Source organism: Gopherus flavomarginatus, chromosome 3, assembly GCF_025201925.1.
Source record: "Gopherus flavomarginatus isolate rGopFla2 chromosome 3, rGopFla2.mat.asm, whole genome shotgun sequence".
Lineage (NCBI taxonomy): Eukaryota > Metazoa > Chordata > Testudines > Testudinidae > Gopherus > Gopherus flavomarginatus.
The window spans coordinates 194,086,185-194,111,704 of NC_066619.1; the positions used below are offsets into that span (position 1 = coordinate 194,086,185).

The 25,520-nt window shown below is 43.0% G+C and overlaps 1 protein-coding gene across 1 annotated transcript in view; it reads left to right on the plus strand.

Annotated features, from left to right (window-relative positions):
- NAA15 (N-alpha-acetyltransferase 15, NatA auxiliary subunit) overlaps positions 1-25,520 on the plus strand; it is a 60,979-nt gene that overhangs the window by 25,792 nt on the left and 9,667 nt on the right. The window contains exons 8-17 of the mRNA XM_050946323.1: positions 681-776; positions 919-1,025; positions 1,519-1,591; positions 3,740-3,909; positions 4,654-4,806; positions 5,851-5,979; positions 6,969-7,182; positions 9,614-9,807; positions 12,855-12,963; positions 20,190-20,288. Coding sequence (XP_050802280.1) covers positions 681-776; positions 919-1,025; positions 1,519-1,591; positions 3,740-3,909; positions 4,654-4,806; positions 5,851-5,979; positions 6,969-7,182; positions 9,614-9,807; positions 12,855-12,963; positions 20,190-20,288 — 1,344 coding nt within the window. The remainder of the gene's footprint in view (positions 1-680; positions 777-918; positions 1,026-1,518; positions 1,592-3,739; positions 3,910-4,653; positions 4,807-5,850; positions 5,980-6,968; positions 7,183-9,613; positions 9,808-12,854; positions 12,964-20,189; positions 20,289-25,520) is intronic.

Below are 25,520 nucleotides of genomic sequence, written 5' to 3' on the forward strand. Positions count from 1 at the left end.
TTAAGTATGTTCTTAAAGGGACACTTATATTTGATAACTTCTAGTCTAATTTTTGACATGTAGAAGGGATTTATAATGTTTTTGTTACTAGCATTGTCTTGGAAAACTTGCATGACTTTTGTCCTGATGTTCTGTTTGTCTTCATCGGTAAAAGATAGATAAATAAAAAATGGCAGATTGTAAGTGCTGTAGTCCTTCGTTTTGTATGAATGGTAGACATAGAAGACAAAGTTCTTATTTAGAAGGGACACTATCAGTTTAATTTTTTCTCTGATCTTTCATTTATGGTAATCTTGTGTATATAGTCAATACAATTTTCAGACAGAAGTATGATTTCTTTCTGTTTATTTACTTTGTGCCTTTGACAGCACTTTAAATACAATCAGTTTAATTGTTCCATCTATATAGTTGGTTTTCCTCTGTCTGGGTCATTCACACAGCAATGAAGGAGAGAAACCCTTTTTTTTAAAAGGGGAAAATGCAATCAATAAATTGGCAGGGGGCTCATAACCGTTGTACCTGAAACAACTTTTTAATGACCTTTCAAAATGGACTACATTGCAAATTAATTGTTACTTTAAGTATACAGCTACTGCTTGCTATGTATATTCTGGGGTGTGTGTAATTTAATTACCAAAAAAGATTCTTTTTAGTAGTTTCCTATTTTTGCTTTGTTCTAGCCAATATGCTTGAGAGGCTGAAAATCTATGAAGAGGCCTGGACTAAGTACCCAAGGGGACTGGTTCCAAGAAGACTGCCGCTAAACTTTTTATCTGGTACGTGCATTTTTTGGCAAGCAATAAAAATAGATTCACAATATATTTTTTGCTAAAACTTCCTATTTAACCTTATAAAAACATTAAAATTGCAAAGTAATATTTGGTAAAAACAAAATCAACATATCTTTTTTCCCCAAAGGTGAAAAGTTTAAGGAATGTTTGGACAAGTTTCTAAGGATGAATTTCAGCAAAGGCTGTCCACCTGTTTTTAATACTTTGAGATCATTGTACAAAGATAAAGAAAAGGTAAATGAATCTTTCCAACAATATGGATTTATTCTTACACACTAAAGGAATAAAAGCAACTTTATGTTAAGTTGGAGCCTACTTTGGCCTGGAAGTTCAGCACTTAGAATGAGATTTCCCAGCTGACACTGTATTACTGTCACTGACTTGATTTTTCTGATTATTCTATGTCACAGAAGGAAAAATCTAGTGCTACAATTCCTACTGTGAAAATTTACATAGCTCTTTTCTAAGTCAGTTGTTGTACCAAACCATGAAATACTTACCAGAAACCAATTAGGTGTTGTGCACACAAAATTGTGACATTTTCCTTTATATGCCAACTGGAGAGAAGAGAATTGAGCACATTTCTCTTTGTACTAGGACTTAGTATATTGCAATAGTAGATCTCTTACAACAGAAGAGTCAGTATAGCTAACATCAAGGACATTCATGTTAAAGTGAAATAACACCTGGATCACTAATATTTCTTGTCTCGTCCCTGCATGTGTAGGTGGTAATTATAGAAGAGTTGGTGGTAGGTTATGAAACGTCTCTAAAAAGCTGCAGGTTATTTAATCCCAATGGTGAGTGACAATGATTTAATACTTTATGAAAGTACTGTGCCCATCATATGTTATATGTAACAATTCAGGCAGAGGTGAAGGAATAGAAAAAAACCAAAACTTTTTTGAAAGTGGAGAAGTGAGCCTTTGCCCTCCTTAGAATTTGAATATGTTCTAAATCTTACTCAAAATGTATGCTGTTTTAGCCTAGGCAGCTGTTCACACTCATTATCATAGCTTGGGACACCCTTAAATGTGATGAGAGAATAATGGCAGCCATGTTAAATAAAAATGGATTATGTGGTAACTGTATTGATACTATTTAGTATATATTCATTTTATAACAACATTTTCTATTTACAGAGAAGAACTTTAGATCTAAAATTCCCATATTTAGATATCTTGGCCAATCCATCTTTTTTAAGAAATGATGACTTTCACAATCTTGTAAAGTCTTTCTTTGGGCAGTTAATTAAAAATTCATCCTTCCTTGAATGTGAAAACATTTTCTACATGTAAACTTGCACCAGTTAACTAAAGATGTGTTTTTCAAACCAGTGGAAGTAGCGTGGAGGTTCTATTCAGCTAAGAGAATGGCTTACTTCATTTTGGCTTAGTCTCTTGGTTTCTTTTTTTTTTTCTTTTTTTTTTCTTTTTTTTTTTTTTTTACAGTATTAAGCTAAACTTAAATAAGCCAATCTCTCAAACTGAATTAAAAATCTAAACAAACTTGTACTGTTTTTTAAGAAAAACTTTAAATTGGGGGCACGTTTGTGTGGACATGGCTGAACAAAACTCAATTTGTTTAATTTTCATAGGAGCGAAAGTATTAAAAGTAAAAATATGATTGTGGGGTAAATCATGTCATCTGTAAGGCTCCGTTTTAGTCACAGGTATTTTTAGTAAAAGTCATGGACAGGTCACAGGCAGTAAACAAAAATTCCCGGCCCGTGCCCTGTCCATGACTTGTACAATATACCCCTAACTAAAACGTGGGCCCATGGGGCAGTCTGGTGCTGCCGGCGGTGCTTCAGTGGGAGGACCCCCATGAGTGCTGCGGGGAGCGGGTGATGGTGCATGGTCCGGGACCTCTGCTGGTGCTGGGGGGAGGGGAAGGGAGTTGGAGGGGCTGGCAGGCTCCCTACCTGGCTCTGCACAGTTCCCCAGAAGCAGACCGCATGTCTCTGCGGCTCCTAAGTGGAGAGAAGGCCAAGGGGACTCCACGTGCTGCCCCCACTACAAGCTCCGGCTCTGCAGCTCCTATTAGCTGGGAACCATAGTCAATGGGAACTGCAGGGGCGGTGCCTGTAAGGAGGGGCAGCGCACAGAGCCCCCTGACCCCTCCGCCTAGCAGCTGCAGGAATGTGGTGTCTACTTCCAGGGAGCCCCCTCCCAAGGTAAGCGCTGCCCTGCACCCCATCCCCTTGAGCCAGCCGCACTGACTGCTGCAAAAGTCACAGAGGTCACAGAAAGTCATGGAATCCATGACCTCCCTGACAGACATGCAGCCTTAGCCATAGGTACTGAAGAATTAAAGCCTTTGGGTTTGTTGGTACTGGGCACTCCATTCCCAATTTGGAGTGAACTTAACTTTAGGCCTTGAGTAGTCTCTACTGATTGGTGCTTCAGTGCTTTGCTGGGTCTAGGGCCAGTAGCTTGCAGAATTGAGTCCTTTCAAAGTCGTGGTTTATGTTGCACACAAAGGAGATATCTATAGTTATGATTTAGGGTTACTTTGGAAAAAATTGGAATAAATTTATCTATTCTAGGTGAGTTTTATTCCAGTGCCAGCTATATCCCAAGCTTTTAAAAGATATTTATAATGAGATAAGAATAGATTGGTGCTAGCTTAGTCTGAGCTAGTTAAATATTTAAAGTGTTTTAAATTGGTGTATTGAAAATATACTGATGTAAGTGCCCAACACAATGATACATTTCAATTGCTAACATATGCAAGTGGTGTACTATATCTTTGACCTAAAACAGTAATTTACTGGAAAGTGCTAAGATTACCCTCCAGATAAAGTAAACATGTTTCTTTTCTGATCTATCAGTTTGTTGAGAGCTATATATACAGATGAACAATAAATTCTATACACTACATCAATAGGATATTGCTTGTGCTATATGCTGGTTAAATGGAATATATGACATCTTTTCCCTCCATAGATGATGGTAAAGAAGAACCTCCAACCACTTTACTGTGGGTCCAGTACTACTTAGCACAACATTATGACAAAATTGGGCAGCCATCCATGGCTCTGGAATACATAAATGCAGCAATAGAAAGTACTCCCACCTTGATAGAACTCTTCCTTGTGAAGGCTAAAATCTATAAGGTAATATTGATTGATTTTTGTTCTTCATTATCAGATAGGACTTCTCTTTTATTTTGCAATGAAACCTTTAATCATGACTGTACTTCCGTGTAGTGGTTCAGCACTAATACTGGTTGAGTTGGGTTTTGTATAGCACTCTTTTACAAAACCTAAGACCCATAGAAATATTTCCATGAGTTCTTAAAATTCCACATAGAAGCTCCCTAAATTTACATCCATGAGTTTATTGCAAATTAGAAAGTAATCAAACAATTAAAAAAAAAAAGTATTATCACAAAATGTACTTTGTTGATTTTGACAGTTATTGGATTTTTAGTTTACTTTGCTAAATTATAATGAACTAGTAAACTTGTTAATTATTTTATAAAGAATCATGTCCTAAAAACACCCTAGTCTGACCTCACTTCTCTGTAACAACTCAAAGTGCTGTAGTGAGGCCTGATATTATTAAGAGCTCTTAGGCTTGTGGATTAGCAAAATATGGATTAACAAGGTCTGTTTGGAGATTGTAATGTGAAAGGAGGGAAATTATAACATTAAGATGCAGTTGTATTGCTGCTTTTTTGTTTTGAGGTATTGTTTTGTTGTAAGCAAGACTGTTTGTTTAATAAAGTTTTTAGTACCTTGTTTAAATTAACCCTATTGTATAATGTTTAATTTGTTAATGAAGAGTGGGTAGATAAGGCAAAACTATGTGCATTTTACAATTTCCTTGCTTACTTGATTTGAATTTTTCTTTTTAAGCATGCTGGAAACATTAAAGAAGCTGCAAGGTGGATGGATGAAGCCCAGGCCTTGGACACAGCGGACAGATTTATCAACTCCAAATGTGCAAAATATATGTTGAAAGCCAACTTGATTAAAGAGGCAGAAGAAATGTGTTCTAAGTTTACAAGGGTTTGTTCCAGTTACTATAATTTTTGATGAATAAAATGTAGATGTAGGCAAGGTACTTTACACTTGATTATTTTAGCTGTCCTTCTGAGCCTCTATTTTGGTCAGTAATGAGCTTTCTTTCCCTGTTCTGGCTGAGTTATGAAGATTGCTCGCTTCACTTGTAGTTTGTAGCTAGATTTCATTTACATGATGATAATGGCTCCATAGTTAAGGTTAAGCTGAGTTTTGCACTTAAAAGGATTCAGCTTCTTTACTACATATGAAAAATGCAGTACATCCTCCCCAAAAGCACAGCACTTTACTGTCAGTACAGAAGTTTCTGCGATCTTACACATAGATCAGTTTACATTTTAAATGAATTCTTAAAATTCATTTAAGAAATTTAGAATCCTTTGTGAAATCTTTTTTGTTCCAAATGATCTCAATAACAGACTTTTTAAACTTTCCACATAGACGTTCCATAAAGTTGGTAATAGTATTCTGTGAGGGCCCTTGTCTCTGGAAAAGACTATCCTCATCCTCTATGTTGGAAATATCCTGGGTGTTATGATTAAGGCATACTCCAAGGTGCATCTTATTTGTTGGACTGCTTACTTCTGAGAGTAATCGGAGTTGTGGGGAGGACAGTTTTGTGCTCTGCAGGTTGTTCAATTTTATTACTTCTTATTTATGACGGGCATTTTTAGCCTTAGATAGGCGCTCTGTTTTTGTTTTATAAATTAGAGGTTTAAATGCACTAAAATCTTGATAATGGGCTACATGTGAAGAATTTTTGAGACTTGATGGTCACTTTTTGCCAGTGTTGTTCATAACTGAAAATTTATTTTTCAGCAGAGGCTGGCATAGTCTTTTATCAGATTGCTCAGAATGACTGCCCTCTTATTGCTGAGAGAGGCACTAAGGCCACAAGCTGCCCTTATTTATTGCCTCCATTTGTCTGTTCCTCTTTTTCTTCAGGGAAGGCAGGAGCGAGGAGAAAACTGAGGTGTGCCTGAGCAGGAAAACGTTTTTGGATTATTTCTAATATTTCTGTTTTGCTTTTAGGAAGGAACCTCAGCAGTAGAGAACTTGAATGAAATGCAGTGCATGTGGTTCCAGACAGAATGTGCCCAAGCTTACAAGGCAATGAATAAATTTGGAGAAGCACTTAAGAAATGCCACGAAATTGAGAGAGTATGTATCTAAGTAATTTAATCTGTTAAAATTTCCAGTTTAGTTTTGCTGTCATTGCATGTTTTCATCTGAACATTAAAATCTCTAGTCTGGCCCTTAGAAACCTTGTAATTTCCTGTGGCATGCTGTGGCCTTCCAAGTGTGAAGTAGCAGCCTATACCCATGTTTAATTGCAGCGATATTAAATAAAGCTCTAATCCTGCAAACACATGTTTATTCTTACTCATATGAGTAGTCCCATTGTGTTCAATGGAAGTACTCACATGAATAAAGTTAAGCAAGTGCCTAAATGCTTGCCGGACTGGAACTTAATCTGCATGGGTCTTGACAAACAAGGCCACTGTAATGACTTTTATAGTCCCAAAATGTCAGAAAGTAGCCAGAAGATCATAATGCATTGTCTCTGGTTTAATTGCTAGAGGAGAAAAATTGTGCCACAAGTCAAAACTTTGTTTGGTACTCTGCAACTACTCAAGTTGTGTGCTTAAGGCTGGACCAGTCCACAAAGTCTTCCATGGCTTTTTTCTTAAAAGTTTATAGTTCATGTTCAGTTCTTTCTCACATAATACATATTCCTTTAAGTTTGTTTTAGTTTTTCAACACTCTCCTCTCCTCTATTGACTGTTGTAGTGTCGGAAAGAATTAAACTTGTGCTTATTGGTCTTGACTTGTAACACTCTACATCTGTCCTAGAGTAGTTCCTTCTTTGACATTGGGTATTAGGCAGGAATTGTTTTTGTCAGCTTTTAGGAGAAAAATGTCATTTTTGTAACTTCACCCATAACGTCATATGTTTTTCTTAAGTCCAAGTGCCAAAACTTGAATGACACTCACTAATTGAGTATGTAAGACACTGATTCATTATCAGTTGTCTGTTTTTTCTTCAGTTTCAGTTTTTTTTTCCATAGCTGTTTATAAGAAAATATGTATTTGAATTTCAGGTTTGTTTTGTTCGCTAATACTTGCTAAAACTTGCTGTTTTCTGTTAGCATTTTGTAGAAATTACAGATGATCAGTTTGACTTCCACACTTACTGTATGAGAAAGATTACACTTAGGTCTTATGTGGACTTGTTAAAACTAGAAGATGTACTTCGACAACATCCGTTTTACTTCAAGGCAGCACGAATTGCCATAGAGATATATTTGAAGCTTCACGATAATCCTCTAACAGATGAGAATAAAGAACATGAGGCTGATACAGGTACAAGAAATTTCCTGCATTTATTTTGTGTGCAGTTGAAGTGTTTGGGGTTTAGTCTATAGATATAGATACTTATATGCTTGACATTGATAGTTAGACTGGAGCTCCTAATTCAGTAGTTAAAGTTGCAAGCCAGGAATTGACTTGTAACAAGTGAACACTAACTCTCTATTAAAAATAAAGGCAGTGTAGCCCAGTGGATAGAGCGCTGGACTGAGACTCAGGAGATCTGGGTTCTATTCTGCCACTAGCCTGCTTGGTGACCGGTGGGCAAATCATTTTAACTCTCTGTGCCACAGTTTCCTCATCTGTAAAATTGGGATAATGATACTGACCTTTATTCAAGTGCTTTTAGATCTACGGATGAAAAGTGGTATTATTACTACTATATATTCTGTTTATACAATACAGGTCTAAAGTTAAAATCCAAGTAGGATTTGGTGGGGTATTTCTAAAACACTCTTTTGAGCCCTTGTATAATTTTAAAAAGAAAAACATTCAAATTTAATTTTAGAGTGAGAAAATGCTGCATATTCATGGTCTCTTGTCCTGATGAAGCAGATCTGAGGGGTTGCATTTGAAGCAGCTATTCTTCCAGTAAGTTTTGGCATAATTCGAAGGTGACCTGTGAAAGGTAGAAAAATTGAGTTGTGCTGTTGTGACATTCCCCAGGGTACAGTCTAGACTGACGGACAACTGTGACCACTCAATTCTCCCGTGCCTTTTACACTGTGTAGCTGTGACAGCGACCACTCGTGGTCAGCTCACACACTGCTTCCAGGGCAACAACTCCTGGTCTCAGACTTCCCCCAGAACTGTGCGTCTTGTACTGCCCAGCAGCTTCCTGGACAATACAAGCTCATGTAAAGTCCATCGTTTCATTAATAGAAAATTATATGCACAAATCTTGTTATCTCAAATGAAGTTTCCGAAACACTTCAGTGTAAACACACACTGGTTTAGATAAAACAAGTTCAGTAATTACGGAAAGATAGTTTTTAAGTGATTACAAGTAATGAGGCATAAAAGTCAGAATTGGTTACAAAGAAATACAAAATAAAATATAATTAACTTAACAAGCTAAGTGATTTCAAAGGAAAAGTCTCTTACCACATGTTTTAGCAGTCTTACTGACTGAAATTCTTTCAGCCATGATCCCTCCCCAGTCCATTGATGCTTCCTTTGTCCTTCAGGTGTTGACAATGCTGAGAGTAGAGATGAAGGGAGAGATATTGTGGAGCATCTGTCCCCCTTTCTTATAGCTCTTTTTTTCTTTGAAAGTCCACTCCAGCCGAGGTTCAGGAGATACAAGGTCTGGGAGGACAGGAACCTCTAGCTGTTCGGTTTTTTTTTTTTTTGCCAAAGTGTAAATTTCTCGTTCGCACCTTTTTCTATGCTGACCGGGTGATAGTTCATTTCATTTTGTTTACACCTGGTTGAGGCATCAACTTGCCTTTTGTCTTTGAGGAACTGGTTTGTGCCTGCTTTTCTAAACTTGGAACATGTCTCAATAATGTTAAATCTTATAACTTTATATATAGTGTTGCTGTGCACAATTTACCAGAACAATAATAATGAGCAAATTGAATTTTCAAATAGCTCACAAGGCATACTTTGTACAAAATCCATTATAGTTTTGTAAAAGGGGCAAACATGAGGGTACAGATTGTTGCATATGTCTTCTGCTTTTTGATCTATAAAGTTCTCAGTGTTAAGTATTTGGCAGGGGAGAGGGGGTTGTTTTTATTTTTAAAACATCAGTCTTATCTGAAGGACAACTTGGATGACTTTTGGACTGGGGACTTCCTTAACGGAGGAGTTGAAAGGAAGGGTACTGAATCTTTGTTAAAGAAATAGGAATGAACAAAACTAAACAGTTCAGTGAAAATTGCTTCTCATCTCAGTTTTACTTGCATAGCTTCAGGTCTAAAGAAGCTAGAAAGGGCACAAATGCAGTATGTTTTTACAGATTACTTTTTGTGTTTTGTTTCAAAATTTCACAATGCTTTGGTTGTTATGGAAATCCTGAATATGAATCAAATGTAAACTGATGCAATGTTGCCTTTCAATTCTGTGTATTCATCTATATAGACAGTTAAAAGTTAAAGCTAATCACACCATATATTTAAAGATTTAATGGTTTTACCTCAAATATTTTTGCTAAATGTTTAGGTAATTTGTTAAGCAGGCGCTTTCTTTAGTAGTTAGAACTCAAGGATCTGTTCTCTGCTCTGAGTTCTACTCCCAGCTCTACCACTGACTTAAGTCAAAACTTTTTACAAATGTAATGGCAGCATTACTTAATAGGAAAAATATGGGTTAGAAAATAGATGTAGACACTGGCAGTCATTTGAAGTAAAGTAAATTCAAATATGTAGTTTTAAAAAAATCAAAGTAATCTGTGTAATCACCCTTTTATTGAAACGTGCAGCAAATATGTCTGACAAGGAGCTAAAGAAGCTTCGCAATAAGCAGAGAAGAGCACAGAAAAAAGCACAACTGGAGGAAGAGAAGAAGAATGCAGAAAAAGAAAAGCAGCAGAGAAATCAGAAGAAGAAAAAGGACGATGATGATGAGGAGATTGGTGGTCCGAAAGAAGAACTTATCCCTGAGAAACTAGCAAAGGTACTTGCCTGACAGTGTTCAGTAATTGGCTATCAGATTAAAATCAGCTTTGCAAAATATTACCTTGAATTCGACCGCCATTAAATTTTATTCTTGCATAGCTTCTATTCAGAAGTGTCACAATTTAAAAAAAGGTTTCTGGAACAATTTATCTGGTTTGTAATCTACAAGTGTTATGGAGAAACTGAGTTTGTCTCTAGTCCTTCAAAGACAGCATGCATTGCAGCAAGAACTGTTCACTCCCCCACAATAAGTAGAATATCTTCATAAATGTGTTGTGCTAGTCACTAATTAGATTTATCATCAAGTTTAGCTGGTTGAAAACCTTCATATTCTGAAGGTAAGATAGATACATTCATTGTTACATTCTTCATATCACATAGTAATTTGTATTTGCAGTTTGTCAAGTATTGTGGAATTCATAGGAACTAAGAGATAATTGAAAAAGTTTCAGTAAATAGATTGAGCAAATTGGGTGAAACATTTGTTTGGAATTACTGGGAAGATGGGTTTGAGATTGGATTACAAGTTATGGAATAGTTTACACTCAAATAAACTGCAGTAAGTAGAGGGAGAACAGTGTATGAGAAGAATGTTCTGTGCTTCTGTTCTTGTGAAACATAGGCTTTGAGTAGGAGGAATAGAAAAAACATTTGAAGTGTTGCGGAGCATGGAAGAGTTTAGATTGGACAGGTAGGGAGAGCAGACTAATTCCATGAGGATCTTGAATACTATTGGGGGATTTTTAACTGAAAGCTGATATGGTGACAGGAAGCCAGTGATTTGAAAAGATTGATTTGGTTTTTGGTATAGAAATTAAATAGTTATAGATTGGACGAGTTGAATTTTAGAGACAAGGCCTGAACAAAAGGAATTACACTAATGCATGTTAGTTCTGATGAAGACCATGATATAAGAGCGGTGGCAGAGGAATAGTTGTGTGACCAGTGCTGATTCTGTATGAAGCATATATGCAAGGAGTGAAGCAAAGAAAGCTTTGTGTGGCAAGTGAAATGCCAGCATTGAATGCAACAAAACTTTTACTAACTTTAAATTTGTAAATTTTCAATAGGGTAGTCTTAGCTGACAGACCTTAATTAAAACTGAATATTTGGCCTTTGGGAGAAAATTACTTTGATACTCCTGTTTTTGAAAGAATGTATTACCAGTGATAAAGGCAACAGCTGGCTCTTGTTTAAATTGCTTCAGTCTCTAACCCTTAGACATCTGATGCTACCATGAAGGTTAGAGTGTTTTAGCACCAAGGCCTCTAACTAATCCCTAAACTAACATATGCAGTAAAGCAGACTTTCTGTTTTATTAACCATTAGTGAGGGATCTCTGGTAGAACAAATCCTTTAAAATGGTGGATACTACAGATGCCTTGTCAGAAGAATGCTGACTGCACTAATGTTGTTAGCTGAGCTAATGGCAACTGCTCCCCATGCCTTTTTTGGGTCTCTCTGCTCACAGAATCTGTCAGTATCTCCATATACAGGCAGATACTGCGGGATTAGTAGAGGTGTCTTGTCACTGAGCTAATATGTATCAATATGCTTTATTTCCTGCTCTGCATTTGTCCTTCGTTCCTTTTCAATTGGAAAGAACTCTCCTTGGGCTCTGAAAGATCATAATAAGTGTCCGCCTCAGAGAAACAGAAGTGTACAACTACCACTCTGTTTCTGCTTTGATGAGTAAGAGGAGCAATGGCTGCAGATAGTGATTCCTTTTCCACTGGCACTAGCCAAGTGAGGCAAAGCCCCTCCTTTGGGTGCATTACATACATTTTATGAAGAATCATGGTATCAGGGAAGCAGTGTTTAGGTATGTGATTTGAGCTAAATGTACACACAAGCTATTGTTGCATCAGCAGGATTCCCTTCTACTGAAGCACAGGAGGTGTGTCAGGTGGAGTACCACTGCTTTGCCTCTGCATTGTCGTGCAGTTCTTGAGTGCCCTTCCCGTTTGGACCTTTCTGCTCCTGCAACATCCAAGCAAGATGTTCCTCAGCTGAACATCAGCTTCTCCCCAAAGATGACCTTTTCCCACCAGAAATGTGGTGACTTGTAGAAACTGCCAGTAGCAGGAGGAGTGAGGGTATTGGAGGATGCTTCGGAGCAGATCAAAGGAATAGCTAGAAGAAGCAAGGAGGAAGCACTAGCATTTTTTGTCTTTTCCACCTGACAAACTTCCTTTGTTTCATCAGAGACTCCTCCTATAAACCCAAAGATAGTTGTAAGAACTCAGGCTTATGGAGAGAGGAGGTGACTAGCTGAGAACATAGGGCTTGGGGCAGTGTGAGAGGAGCTTGTCTTTTGGAATGTACTTCCTAAAAGGCTTCAGGAGAGAGGCAGACCCCCCCAGTGAATGTTAAGAGACTCAGCAAGAGCCCCACAAATCTTTTGGAGAGGAAATTGTATTCTGCTGATGAGCCCCCCTGTTGGCGAGTTAAATTTTGAGATCCATCTCTATAAGGGAAAGGGCTAGAGATATTTTTACTTTTTTAAAATGAATTGGACAAAAGATTCCTAAATCATGACATCCAGAGTTGTTCAGAACTCCCAAAGTAAAATTATTGCATTTTATAGAAAATAAACACATAGCAGGAAAGAAATAAAACTTAGTTTATTGGACTGTTCTAGCTGGGATCTGGTGACCAAGATCAACATTTAGTCACTTAAAGTCTGCCTTAAAGCCAATCAGCGTCTTAATTGAGAATGGTGCTATGGGTGGACAGCTCCAGTGACCGTTGAGTGGCATGTCAACTGAGTGCTAGATACCTGAGCATACTTTTTTTTTTAAAGGCCACCAAAGCATGCTAATACTTTGACAATCCATGTTCTTATACCTACATCTGAATGCAAGATCTGACATGCAATATATGAACTAATATACTTTCAGGGCATCCAGTGTACATCACTGTGTGAGAGCAGTCATATTACTGGTTTGACTTCAAACTAGAAAGTTCATATTCCTATTGGTAAAGGAGAAAATTAATCTTATTCATTTTATTCCCATTTGAGTTGCCTATTTCTTGCCTTTTTAGGTTGAAGCACCTTTGGAAGAAGCCATTAAATTTTTAACACCGTTGAAGAATTTAGTGAAGAACAAAATAGAGACCCATCTTTTTGCTTTTGAGATTTACTTCAGGAAAGGCAAGTGAGAGAACTAATAGAATAAAGAACTTTGTAGTTATCACGTTAGAATAATTTTCATAGATATTACATTAATCATCACTGACCTGTACTGCTGCAGTATCACTAGTTGATGCAGACTGTTTTTAATTGGACACATTCCCTCCCCTGGTTGTTCTGTGGAATAACAAGGACCACCTTTTTCACAGATCTGGAAGAGCTGGTGTAGATCCAGTTTTTTTGCTGTATTCTTTAAATCCTTTCGGACCAGAGATGAAGAATGTGCAAACTTGCACATTCCCAGTTTTCTTGCTTCCACCCATAGTCATTCATGAATGCAAGTGTCTCGGAGTGTGGGGAGTCCAGTCCTGCACCCCTTTTCCTGGGACCCACAGTGACTTTTAGCCAGCCAGTAAAACAGAAGGTTTATTGGACAACAGGAACACAGGTTACAGCAGGGCTTGCAGGCACATTCAGGACCCCTCCACCGAGTCCTTCTGGGCTTTCAGGGTGCTTGGATCCTAGCTAGGATACCTTGAATTCCGCCCATCCAGCCCCAAGCCCAAACTCAAACTGCTTCCCTCCTGCCACCCCCTTCCTTTGTCCCCTTTCCGGGCAAAGGTGTTGACCTTTCCCCTCCCTTACCTAGCTCAAGTTACAGGCCCTGGCATTGTCCATCCCCTAAAGTCCTCCCCTGCTCTCCCACTCCCCACACAGACAGTCCCTACTGTTTCACATCTCTCCCCCCTTCGAGACTGAACTGAGCAGGGTCACCCTGCCCAGTGACCTGGGGAAGTTCAGGGCCCCCTCTCCAGGACAACGCATCCGCTGTTAGGTTGGCACTTCCCTTCACATGGACCACGTCCATGTCATAGTCCTGCAGGAGCAGGCTCCACCTCAGGAGCTTGGCGTTGGCTTCTTTCATCTGGTGCAGCCAGGTTAGGGGAGAGTGGTCGGTGTACACGGTGAAGTGTCGCCCAAAGAGATATGGCTCTAGCTTCTTAAGGGCCCACACCATGGCCAGGCATTCCTTTTTGATGGCCGCGTAGCTTTGTTTCTGGGGTAGCAGCTTCTTACTCAGGTACACGATGGGGTGTCTCTTCCCCTTTTTATTCTCCTGCATTAACACCGCCCCCAGTTCTGTGTTTGAGGCATCGGTGAACACCATAAAGGGTTTGTCAAAATCTGGGTTTGCCAGAACTGGACCACTAACCAGAGCCTCCTTCAGCGCCCGGAAAGCCTCCTGGCACTGCTCAGCCCAGATTACCTTGTCTGGCTTCCCCTTTTTGCACAGTTTAGTGATGGGGCCGGCTATGGCACTAAAGTGGGGCACGAACCTTCGATAGTACCCCGCCATTCCAATAAAGGTCTGGACCTGCTTTTTGGTTTGAGGAGCAGGCCAGATTTTGATCACCTTCACCTTGGCTGGTTCCGGCTTCAGGCAGCTGCTCCCCACCCGATGGCCCAGGTAAGATACTTTAGCCATCCCCACCTTGCACTTCTCAGCCTTTACGATTTACCCAGCCTTTCGGAGTCGGTCCAGGACTTGTTTAACCTGGGACATGTGGTCCTCCCAGGTCTGGCTGAAGACGTAGATGTCATCAATATACGCCACGGCAAAACTCTCCGTCCCCCTCAGTAGCTGATCCACCAGGCGCTGGAAGGTGGCCGGTGCTCCCTTGAGGCCGAAGGGCAGGGTCAGAAACTCGTAGAGCCCCAGAGGGGTGATAAAGGCAGATTTCAGCCTGGCATCTGCGTCCAGCGGCACTTGCCAGTAGCCTTTGGTAAGATCCATAGTGGTGAGGTACCGAGCACCTCCCAGCTTGTCTAGGAGCTCGTCAGGCCTGGGCATAGGGTAGGCATCAGATACGGTGATGGCACTGAGCTTTCGATAGTCCACACAGAACCGGATTGACCCATCCTTCTTGGGGACCAGCACCACTGGTGAGGCCCAAGGGCTGGAAGACGGCTGGATTACCCCCAAAGCCAGCATGTTCCTGACCTCTCTTTCAAGATCCTGGGCAGTTTTACCAGTGACCCGAAAAGGGGAGCATCTTATAGGGGGATGTGACCCGGTCTTCACCCGGTGGACAGTCAAATTAGTGCATCCTGGCTGGTTGGAAAACAGCTGTTGGTATAGATGCAGCACCCCCCTGATCTTAGCGTGCTGGCCCGGGGTCAGTTGATCAGAGAGGGGAATCGCCTTCAGGGGGGAACCAGCTTTTGTCCCAGGGAATAGATCCACTAAGGGGTCATCTCCCTGCCCCTTCCAGTGTCCACACACGGCCAACACCACATTCCCCCTGTCATAGTATGGTTTCATCATGTTTACATGGTACACCTGACGGTGATGTGCCCGGTTTGACAGCTCCACCACATAGTTTACCTTATTCAGTTGCTTGATAACGTTGAAGGGCCCTTCCCAGGTGGCCTGGAGTTTGTTTCTCCTTACGGGGATGAGAACCATCACCTGATCCCCGGTGGCGAAGGCATGGGCCCGTGCCGTGCAGTCATACTAGACCTTCTGCCTCCTCTGGGCTCGGGCCAGATTCTCCCTGGCCAGGCCCATGAGCTCGGCCAGTTTTTCCTGGAAGGTTAGGACATACTCCACCACTGACTCTCCCTCGGGAGCGGCCTTTCCCTCCCATTCGTCCCTCATCAGGTCTAGGGCCCCCCTTACCCGCCTTCCATACAACAGTTCGAAAGGTGAAAACCCGGTAGATTCCTGGGGTACCTCCCTGTACGCGAACAGCAGGTGAGGTAAGTACTTGTCCAAATCCTGCAGGTGCTGGTTCATAAATGTTTTTAGTTTATCTTCAGCGTCCCGTTGAACCTTTCTACCAGCCCGTTGGACTGGGGGTGATACACTGAGGCCCAGTTGTGCTGGACCCCACATTTCTGCCATAAGGACCGGAGCAGGGCCGACATGAAGTTGGACCCCTGGTCCGTTAAGACCTCCTTGGGGAACCCCACCCGGCTGAAAATTGTCAGCAGCGCATCTGCCACTGTGTCTGCTTTGATAGAGGACAAGGCCACCGCCTCGGGGTAGCGAGTGGCAAAATCCACCACCACCAGAATGTATTTTTTCCCCGACCGGGTCGTTTTGCTGAGGGGTTCTACTATGTCCATGGCCACCTTCTGGAAAGGTTCTTCTATGATGGGTAAAGGCCTCAAAGCCGCTTTTCCCTTGTCCCGGGCCTTTCCCACCCTTTGGCAGGGGTCACAAGATTGGCAGTACTGTCGGACATGGGTAAAGACCCCAGGCCAGTAAAAGTTCTGTAGCAGCCTTTGCCTGGTGCACCGGATTTCCTGGTGCCCTGCGAGAGGGATGTCATGGGCCAGGTACAGCAGCTTGTGATGAAACTTCTGGGGAACCACCAGCTGCCTCCTGATCCCCCATGACTCTACTTCCCCTGGGGGAGCCCATTTTCGGTACAGGAACCCCTTTTCCCACAGGAACCTCTTCTTGCAACCTCTCCTCATGGTCTGTACCGCACTAAGGTCAGCCCGGTCCCTGTGCTTCCGCAAGGAGGGATCTTTCTGCAACTCGGCCTGGAACTTAGCAGCTGGGACAGGGATGGGGACCGGCTCTCTCTTGCTTGCTGGGTCTGAGGCCGCAGCCTCTCTGAACCGTGCCCCTGGGCGTTCCCCGCTCCCTGGGTTAGGGTTCTGCACCTTGGGTCGAGTACCTTCCCCGTGGTCGGGGTGCAGTGCCCTTTGCCGACTTTGACTACGAGTCACGACCAGGGCACTTTGGGTGTTACTAGGCCAGTTTTTGAGGTTCCCTCCCATTAACACGTCAGTGGGCAAATATTGGTGTACCCCCACATTCATGGGGCCTTTCTTGGCCCCCCATTTTAGGTGTACCCTTGCCACGGGCACCTTGAATGGGGTTCCGCCCACGCCCATTAGGGTTAGGTAGGTGTTGGGCACCATTCGATTTGAGGCCACCACCTTGGGCCGGGCCAGCGTCACCTCTGCACCCGTGTTCCAGTACCCAGTGACATTCCTTCCATCTACCTTCAGGGAAACAATGCACTTTTTTCGGAGGGGCAGCCCTGCGCCCACCCGGTAAACCAAAAACCCGGAGCCTGGAGCATTCACAGGTGGTATGTTGCCAGCCCCCCTTTTCTGGGAATGTAGCCTCTTCTTTGATTGGGTTTTTACCCAGTCTACCCTTTGCGGGTTGGGTCTGCTTGGTCTGTCCCTGAGCTTGGGGCACTGGGCCCGTATGTGGCCTCGTTGGCCACAGCGATAGCAGCCCATGTTTTGTGGGTCCCCTTGAGTGGTTGGAGGGACCTGACGCTGGATGTTCCCCTTTTGGGGGGATTCTTTATAGGCCCCCTTTGGGAGGTCCCATGATGACTTTCTCTCTGCGTTGAGGCAGGCCTGCTCCTTAGAGACTCCTCCCTGCCATCCCCTACCCAGCTGTCCACAAATTGGTCGGCCAGCTAGCCTGCGTGCTGTGGGTTCTCCGGCTTCTGGTCCATCAACCACAGTCTCAAGTCGGACGGGCCCTGCTTGTACAGGTGCTCCAGCATGAATAGGTCAAGCAAGTCCTCTTTAGTTTGGGCCCCAGCTGTCCACTTGCGGGCATACCCCTGCGCCCGGTTGACCAGTTGTAGGTATGTGATTTTACGGGTTTTATGCTGGCTTCGGAACTTTTTCCGGTACATCTTAGGAGTCAGCCCAAACTCGCGGAGCAGGGCCTGTTTGAACAGTTTGTAGTCCGCTGCTTCCACCCCTTTTAGTTGGCTGTACACCTCCACGGCTGTGGAGTCCAGTAACGGGGTGAGAACTGCGATCCTGTTTGCAGGGTCAACCCTGTGCAGCTCGCAGGCATTTTTAAAGGCTGTCAGGAAGGTATTTATGTCCTCCCCCTCCTTACGCCGGGGCAGCAAGTGCTTATCAAGCTTTTTGTAGGCTTGGGTTCCCCCTTACTCACCGCAGCCAGGGCCTCACTGCTCCTCAGCTGGGCCAGGTCCAGCTCATGTTTACGCTGTTTCTCCTTCTCCTTCTCCTTCCGCTCATGTTTACGCTGGTTTTCCTTATGTTTACGCTGGTTCTCCTCATGTTTACGCTGGTTTGCCTTCTCCTCCAGCTCTTGCCTCTTTAACTCGAGCTCCTCCCGTCTTAGCTCCCTTTCATATTCCAGCCACATCCGCTCTAGGGATGCCGAGTGTCGCCGGGAGGATTCCCTGCTGGGGGGTGAGCTTCGCCGGGAGGATCCCCTGCTGGCCGGGGGTGTTACGGTGCCCTCGGTATACACTGGGCTCCTCCTCGCCCTTCCCCTAGGCCTAGGAAAGGGGGGTCTCGGGAAGCCCTCGTCCGCCGGCTGACCACTCCCAGCGGGGACAGACCCTGGTGCCTGCGCTGCATCTGCTCGGCTGCTTCCCTTAGAGACAGGGCTCCGTTCATTTATGCGGTCTCTCTCCTCCAGCTGGGCAATCAGCTGGTCCTTGCTGAGCCTCCCCGAGCGCAGCTCCCTCTGCTTGCACAGCTTCAGCAGGTCACACTTGCGCCGCTTGGCATACATCTTCCTGCTGGCCACTCACAGGCTGGGGTGCTCGCCGCTTCCCATGGTTTCCAGGGGAACCCCTAGTGCACCAGCCCTTCTTGAGGTCACCACCTCTCTGCCAGGGTCGAGCTACAGACTCCTTCGCCCCTGGGACCGCTCGCTGCAATCCCCCGGGGGACCCTGTTACTGCAAAGTCCTTCTCACTGGGCACACACTCCCAGGGGTTAATCACCCCTTCGTTTTACTGCTCCCCAGTCACTTACTGCAGGAAGCGCCGTCCACGGGGTGCAGTATATCCCACCTCTGCCACCAGTTGTCACGGAGTGTGGGGAGTCCAGTCCTGCACCCCTTTTCCTGGGACCCACAGTGACTTTTAGCCAGCCAGTAAAACAGAAGGTTTATTGGACAACAGGAACACAGGTTACAGCAGGGCTTGCAAGCACAGTCAGGACCCCTCCACCGAGTCCTTCTGGGCTTTCAGGGTGCTTGGATCCTAGCTAGGATACCTTGAATTCCGCCCATCCAGCCCCAAGCCCAAACTCAAACTGCTTCCCTCCTGCCACCCCCTTCCTTTGTCCCCTTCCCGGGCAAAGGTGTTGACCTTTCCCCTCCCTTACCTAGCTCAGGTTACAGGCCCTGGCATTGTCCATCCCCTAAAGTCCTCCCCTGCTCTCCCACTCCCCACACAGACAGTCCCTACTGCATCACAGCAAGTTAAAGGCATGCAGATTTTTACATTTGGATTTAAGTTTTTAATTGATTTCAGGCTTGTGTTCTTATGTAAACATAGGTAATAAGATTCCTTTCACTTCGATGTGTTTTCTAGCAGAAAGATCCTCACTGTGTTGGATCAGGACACTCATAAGTCAAAATGAGATATGCTCCTAACATCCGTTTCTGATCAGTATGGTTATTAAGGGCACTTAGGTCAGGGCCCTTCACTGAGGGGTTGTGGGCAGTGATCTCTTCCCTCCTGTTGGGTCCAGACTGAATAACAAATATCATATTACTGCTTAGAATGCTGCGACACAGACCACGTCAGCGTTATCTACACTTGCTTCTCTAGTGACTTCAGCACTGATACCTCTGATGATGATGATGTCTTTCCAGCCAAGAAAAAGAAGTGTGATTTGAATACCCTTTGGCATTTCTGCCATGCACAAAACTGAAATCTGCAGTACCTTCTCACAACAACCTTAATTTGGCCATATTGTACAGTATTGAGATAAATTGTACTACCAGTACAGTAATATGAAACACTACAAAAAGAACAAGATATTCAATTGATGTCCAAACTAAAAATTTTAATTGCTTAACTTTTGTACATCTAAGTCATCTAGGAGTTCATCTAGTCCAACTCCCTGCTCAAAGCAGGACCAATCTCCAGACAGATTTTTGCTTCAGATCCCTAAATGGCCACCTCAAGGATTGAACTCAAAACCCTGGGTTTAGCAGGCCAATGCTCAAACCACTGAGCTATCCCTCCCCCCAAAACATTGTTTTAGTTTGAATAGCTTGTGTCTGAATTCACTCACTAACTTTAATGAAGTAGGGACAAATTACTTGCAAAAGAAGCAATGGTAATACATCCATCTTTGATCTGGTCATTGACATTTCAAATAAAATTATCATTCTCAATCTTAACATCTAAAACTTAATTTGATGGTTTCATTTAAAAGATTTTCAGAGAGAGTTCTATAACCAGCCACCACCATTATTTCATTCACAGAGAAATTTCTTCTGATGCTGCAGTCTGTGAAGAGAGCATTTGCTATTGACTCCAGTCATCCTTGGCTTCATGAGTGTATGATTCACCTCTTTGGCAGTGGTATGTATCTATCATATATATCTCTACATATAGTATTTCTGGAGGAATTTTGTGCCAAAAATTTTAAAATTCTGTGCACAATATGTTAAAAATTCTGCAAAATTTTACATATTTTATTTGTCAAAATTACACAATATTATCATGCCAGTTTCAATTATTTTAGTAATTTATTTCAGAATAAAGGATGGTCTAGATAATATTTAGTCCTGCCATGAGTGCAGGGGACTGGACTGGATGACCTCTTGAAGTCCCTTCCAGTCCTATGAATCTATGATATCTGTCAAGAAGTATGTCTGTAACAATACAGACAACAAAAAAGATTCAGGAAATGTTTTTTGACAAATAGTTTTCTTATTAGGCATATTAATACCTCCTCACTTAACGTTGTAGTTATGTTCCTGAAAAATGCGACTTTAAACGAAACAATGTTAATTGAATCCAATTTCCCCATAAGAATTAATGTCCATGAGGGGGTTAGGTTCCAGGGAATTTTTTTACGCCAGACAAAAGACTATATTTTTTATACACACACAAACACACACACAGAGTTAAGGAGTCAAGGGGTGGGATATTTTCCAGGGAATACCTTGCTGCTATTGGCTAAGCCCTCAAGGGTTAACTCTAACAGTCTGCAAGGCAGCAGGAATGGAGGGAGGGGAGAAAGCATACAGACAGAGACAGACACACACACTGTGCGCATTTCCTCTTTAAGTACACTGCCTTGTTAATTAGATTAGCTTGCTGAGACCGCAGCTGCTGCTGCCAGCAAGCTCCCTCTGTCCTGAGCCCTGTCGTGTGTGTCCCCTGCTCTATGGAAGATGGGGTAAGTGAGAAGCAGGGGAGAGGGGGGCACCCTGACATTAGCCCCCCTCTTGCTCCCCGGCACAGCAAGCAGGAGTCTTGGGGAGCAGATGCAAGGCAGAGGGCAGGAGCAGCTCATGGCAATGGGGAGGGAGGGACAGCTGCAATTGCTAGCCTGCTGGGCAGCTGCTGCACAGGGAACTTAGGGGAGCAGGGACTGATGGGGGAGATGATAGGGACGCTGCCGGTCCACCCTGGTTCCAAGCCCCCACCAGCTAGCTACAACGGGCTGCTCTTCCTGCAAGCAGTGGACAAAGCAGGTGGCTGCCAAACAATGTTAGAAGGGAGCATTGCACAACTTTAAATGAGCATGTTTCCTAATTGATCAACAACGAAACAAGGTTAACCAGGACAACTTTAAGCGAGGAGTTACTGTACACAACTTTGAGTAATAATTCATTCAAACCACAATACAGAAAAGTATTTCCCACACCTCTCAGAAGCAGTGCAAAGACTTGGGGGGGGGGGGAGCAGAATTAGGAGGTCAGAGGTAATGGAGGGAGAGGAAAGTAATTGCTGGGAAGAAGCTTAGAAGTGAACTTGGAGGATTGTTGAGTGCGTGTGGGAGAAGTATGGAAGAGTTGGGGTTGGGTGTTGGGGGGTGGAATTGCTAGGGAATTGGGGAACCTCACCAATGCAGATTGTGGCTGACCCCTAGCCTCTTTCAGTCAGACACATCTGCCCCCATCCCCAGGTGTCCCTGCACCCCACTCCCATTCAGCTCCTACCCATCTGTCCCCCACTACCTGTTCTGAATCCCCATCTGTGACCCCCTCTCGCCCCCAGCAGTCCCATGTGCCCCTGTTCATCCCCCCATATCCTATCCCTCCTCACTTGGTCTCACAGGCAGAGTGCTGTAAGAAGTGAAGTCTCATCTCTTCTACATATCCACGGAGGGCTGCTTCCGCCTGGGAGCGACTGCCCTCTGGTCTCGTGCCACAGCAGCCTCTGGTGGGCAGAAGAATGTATTTTCTGCGGAGAAAACAAATTTTGCCAGGGACATGAATACTGCATGTGTGCAGTGGTGCAGAATTCCCGCAGGAGTAATAGCTGCAGATGGCATATATATCTTTTGTGGTCATCTGTTTCTATTTACAAACTATCAACACAATTAATTCAAAATATTTAATATCAAATGTACATACATTAGAATGCTCTTTAAATGAATAACTTCATGTTGCTAGATTAACAGTACAGTTTTGACTACTACAGAGTGACTTAAAGGAGCCCTGTGATATTAAAAATCAAATTCTGTAAACAAAGTTATTGACCAGTGCTATTAAAAGTAAGGAATTTTAAGTCAAATTTTCTTGCTGCTATGTAAGTTCTGAGGCCTTTTTGCATTTCTCACAGCTAGGATAATTAGTGAATATAGGTTTACCTTCTGGTAAACCTTTTCCTTTCATGTTCATAATGCTGCAGCCTTTGGGTTACAAATGCTCCATAAGAATACTACTTTGTTTAAAAAATAAGATTGTTTTTTCAGAACTTAAAATTTGGCACAAACTTATGTTGACATTATCCCTTTAACTAATGTGGTTTTCTAACTTTTAGAAAACCCTTTGATAATTTTAGTTATTTTTTCCCCCATTCTAAGGCAATGGTACCTAAGGCAATTAATTTTGCAGTTAAACGGATATTGGGTTGGAGAGAGGTGTGGGTTTTTTTGTTTGTTTTTTGTTTTGTTTTTTTTTAAAATGTGGCATAGCCAAAGTACTTGTTTGTGTTTGGTGGTATAAAAAGATTTTGTGGGGATGTTGTATGTCCTGCGTAACTTGGGAGTAGTTTTGCTAGTTCTTGGCAATTGTGAGTAGTTGACTAACATGGCCATCTGAAACTCATATCACTATAACTTTATACCATAACATGTCTTCATGAATTTTGTATAAAATGTATACTCAACACCTAACTCTTCCTATTTGTTAAGAAGAAAACATTCTGCAACTTTTTTTTTTTAACTTTTTATTAAGGCAAAGTTGCACTAAAATGTTAACATGCTACACCTTACATTACTGATGACTTGTTCAGGTTAATACTGTTAAACTGTTCAGTAAAATATTTTTAGGAAAGCCTCCTGTGTTCTGGGCCCTTATCCATATATTGAAACATACAAAAGGACTGTCCACTAATACAGTTTTTCAATGGCCCTGATTAACTTCTGCTGACAAACTTTTTAGATGTGATCAGCAAAGGGGGGACGAAAAATTGGGATTGTGCACATCTGCTTTTCTGTGATGTTTTTAGGACACCTAAAGGCTAATTTGCATGCTGTTAAGAAGTTTGTTGGAATCCTACCTCTCCTCCAATCCTGCTGGAAGTGCAGAACAGTTATATAATAGGCAGGCAATTTCTCAAGTGAGGAGGTGTGCTTTAACAAAATGTAGCTTGGAGTACTATATGGCCAAAGTCTACTTTGGTGAAAGAGTCTAGGTGAATTTAGAAACGGTTGAATGTGTGGGACAAGGAACAGGTGATGGTCCTGTGGATCTGTACTTCCAGCAGGATGTGGGAGGATAGGGCAATGGATATCTGTACTTTCAGCAGGATGGAAGAAGATGAGGATGGGTCAACAGAGGCTTTTTATTTCTTTAATTGATTTTTTTTTTTTTTTTACATTGGAAACTCTCTGGTCTTGTTTAGAGAGAAGAATTGCTTATTTGCTGTATTTAATAGTTGTTGAAGTTGAGATACCTGAGCGAAGAGTTAGAAGAAAAGTTCTTTTTTGTTAAAGGTTCAGCACTCCTACACTTTAATGAGTTTATTAAAGGGTCCCAATCTACATCCCTGCTTTCTCAAAAAAGACCAGCAGCAAAACAGGGGAGCTGTTTAAGGGATCCTGTTCTCTGTCCCCTCCCTGATTGACACACATCACAGATGCTTCAGGGACAGCCAGGAGTGCTCACCTGAGCCACCTGCAGTTGCAAGGGACATGGTCTCAGGATAGTCTGAAGTTATGAATAGAAGTCCTGGAGATGAGACCCATCAGGCTGCCATGCAGTGTGTTTCTGCCTGTTCTGCAGGAGTGCACAATGGTGCAGGTCCCGACAGTCCATCCAAGATGTACTATATAAGCAGGGAGGAGCTTGATCATGCTTTGTCTGCCTGGAAGTGGAGTCATCAACATGGCTCTGAGCATCCCACTTCCCAGCAGTGGCCTGGCAGACTTCTTAATTAGACATGCAGTGACCAACCACAAGTGGCCAATGAAGAAATTTGCCATAGATCCCATATTTCATTAATGAGGGGCTACTATAGTAGACTTGTTTGCCACAAAGGACAACACCAAATGACAGACTTCTCCAGAGGAGGCATGAGGCCAGGACCATTGCTGGACACCTTTCTTTGGTGGTATCAAGGACTCCTCTTGTCTTCCCACAAATTCCCCTGATCTTCAAAATAGCATCCAAGATCAGGAGAGATCATGCTACAATAATCCTGATAGCTCTTTACTGACTGAGACAGATTTTTGGTTGTTGGATCTGCTGTAGACATTCACGTGAGCTCCCGGGTACCTCATGGCCTACTTTGGACATAATATCTCGGAATCACAGTCAGTTCTTCTTTGAGTAGTTTCCCTTTGGATGCTGCACTTCAGGTGTGCTTGTGCCTCTTGATCCCTTGATCGGAGATTTTCCATTAGCAGCTCTGTTCAGCCTATGTATATGCATGCCGCACACCAATGGTATATAGAGCTGTGCTGGCAAACCGCCCTCAGTTTCTTCTTGGTGTGAGGTGGAACTTTAGTATGTCCGCCTTCGCTGTGCTTTAGTGTGTTCTACAGTTTTTTTTTCCTTTATTTTAGTGTTTCTAGTTAATGTTGTTAGTCGTGAGAGGTTTGGGGATTTTTTCTCCCCTTTTTCTGGGGAGCTTATTTGGCCTGGCTGGGCATGCCTTGCTAGCCAGGTTTAATATGCTGCCTCTGTTGTCAGGAGGCTATTCCAGTCAACGAGAGCCACTCTAAGTGTATCCGTTGCTTGGAAGAGTCCCATATGTCCCAAGACTGTAACTTTTTCCTAGCTCCCAAATTTAGAGCACAGAAGACTTAGGAGACCAAACTGAGGCTTCTGATGATGGAGTGCTCCCTTCGACCCACTTCTGAGTCAGAACAGGAGTACGCACACACGCCGTTCATCTGTCTCTTCCCTGATCCAGTGCCCCTTCGACCTCAGCCAGGTCTCTCCTAAGAGGGGCAGAATTTCGGAGGACTCTGGGAAAGCTCCAAAGAAGAGCATCTTGGTCTCCCACCACAAAGAGCTGGCTCCCAAAAGGCCCCAATCTCCCACTGAGTCTATGGTGTTGGAGCCCTCAGTGGCTCGGCTCAGTACTCTGGAAACGAAGGACTTTTCTCTGGACTTTCCAGCAGATCTGGGC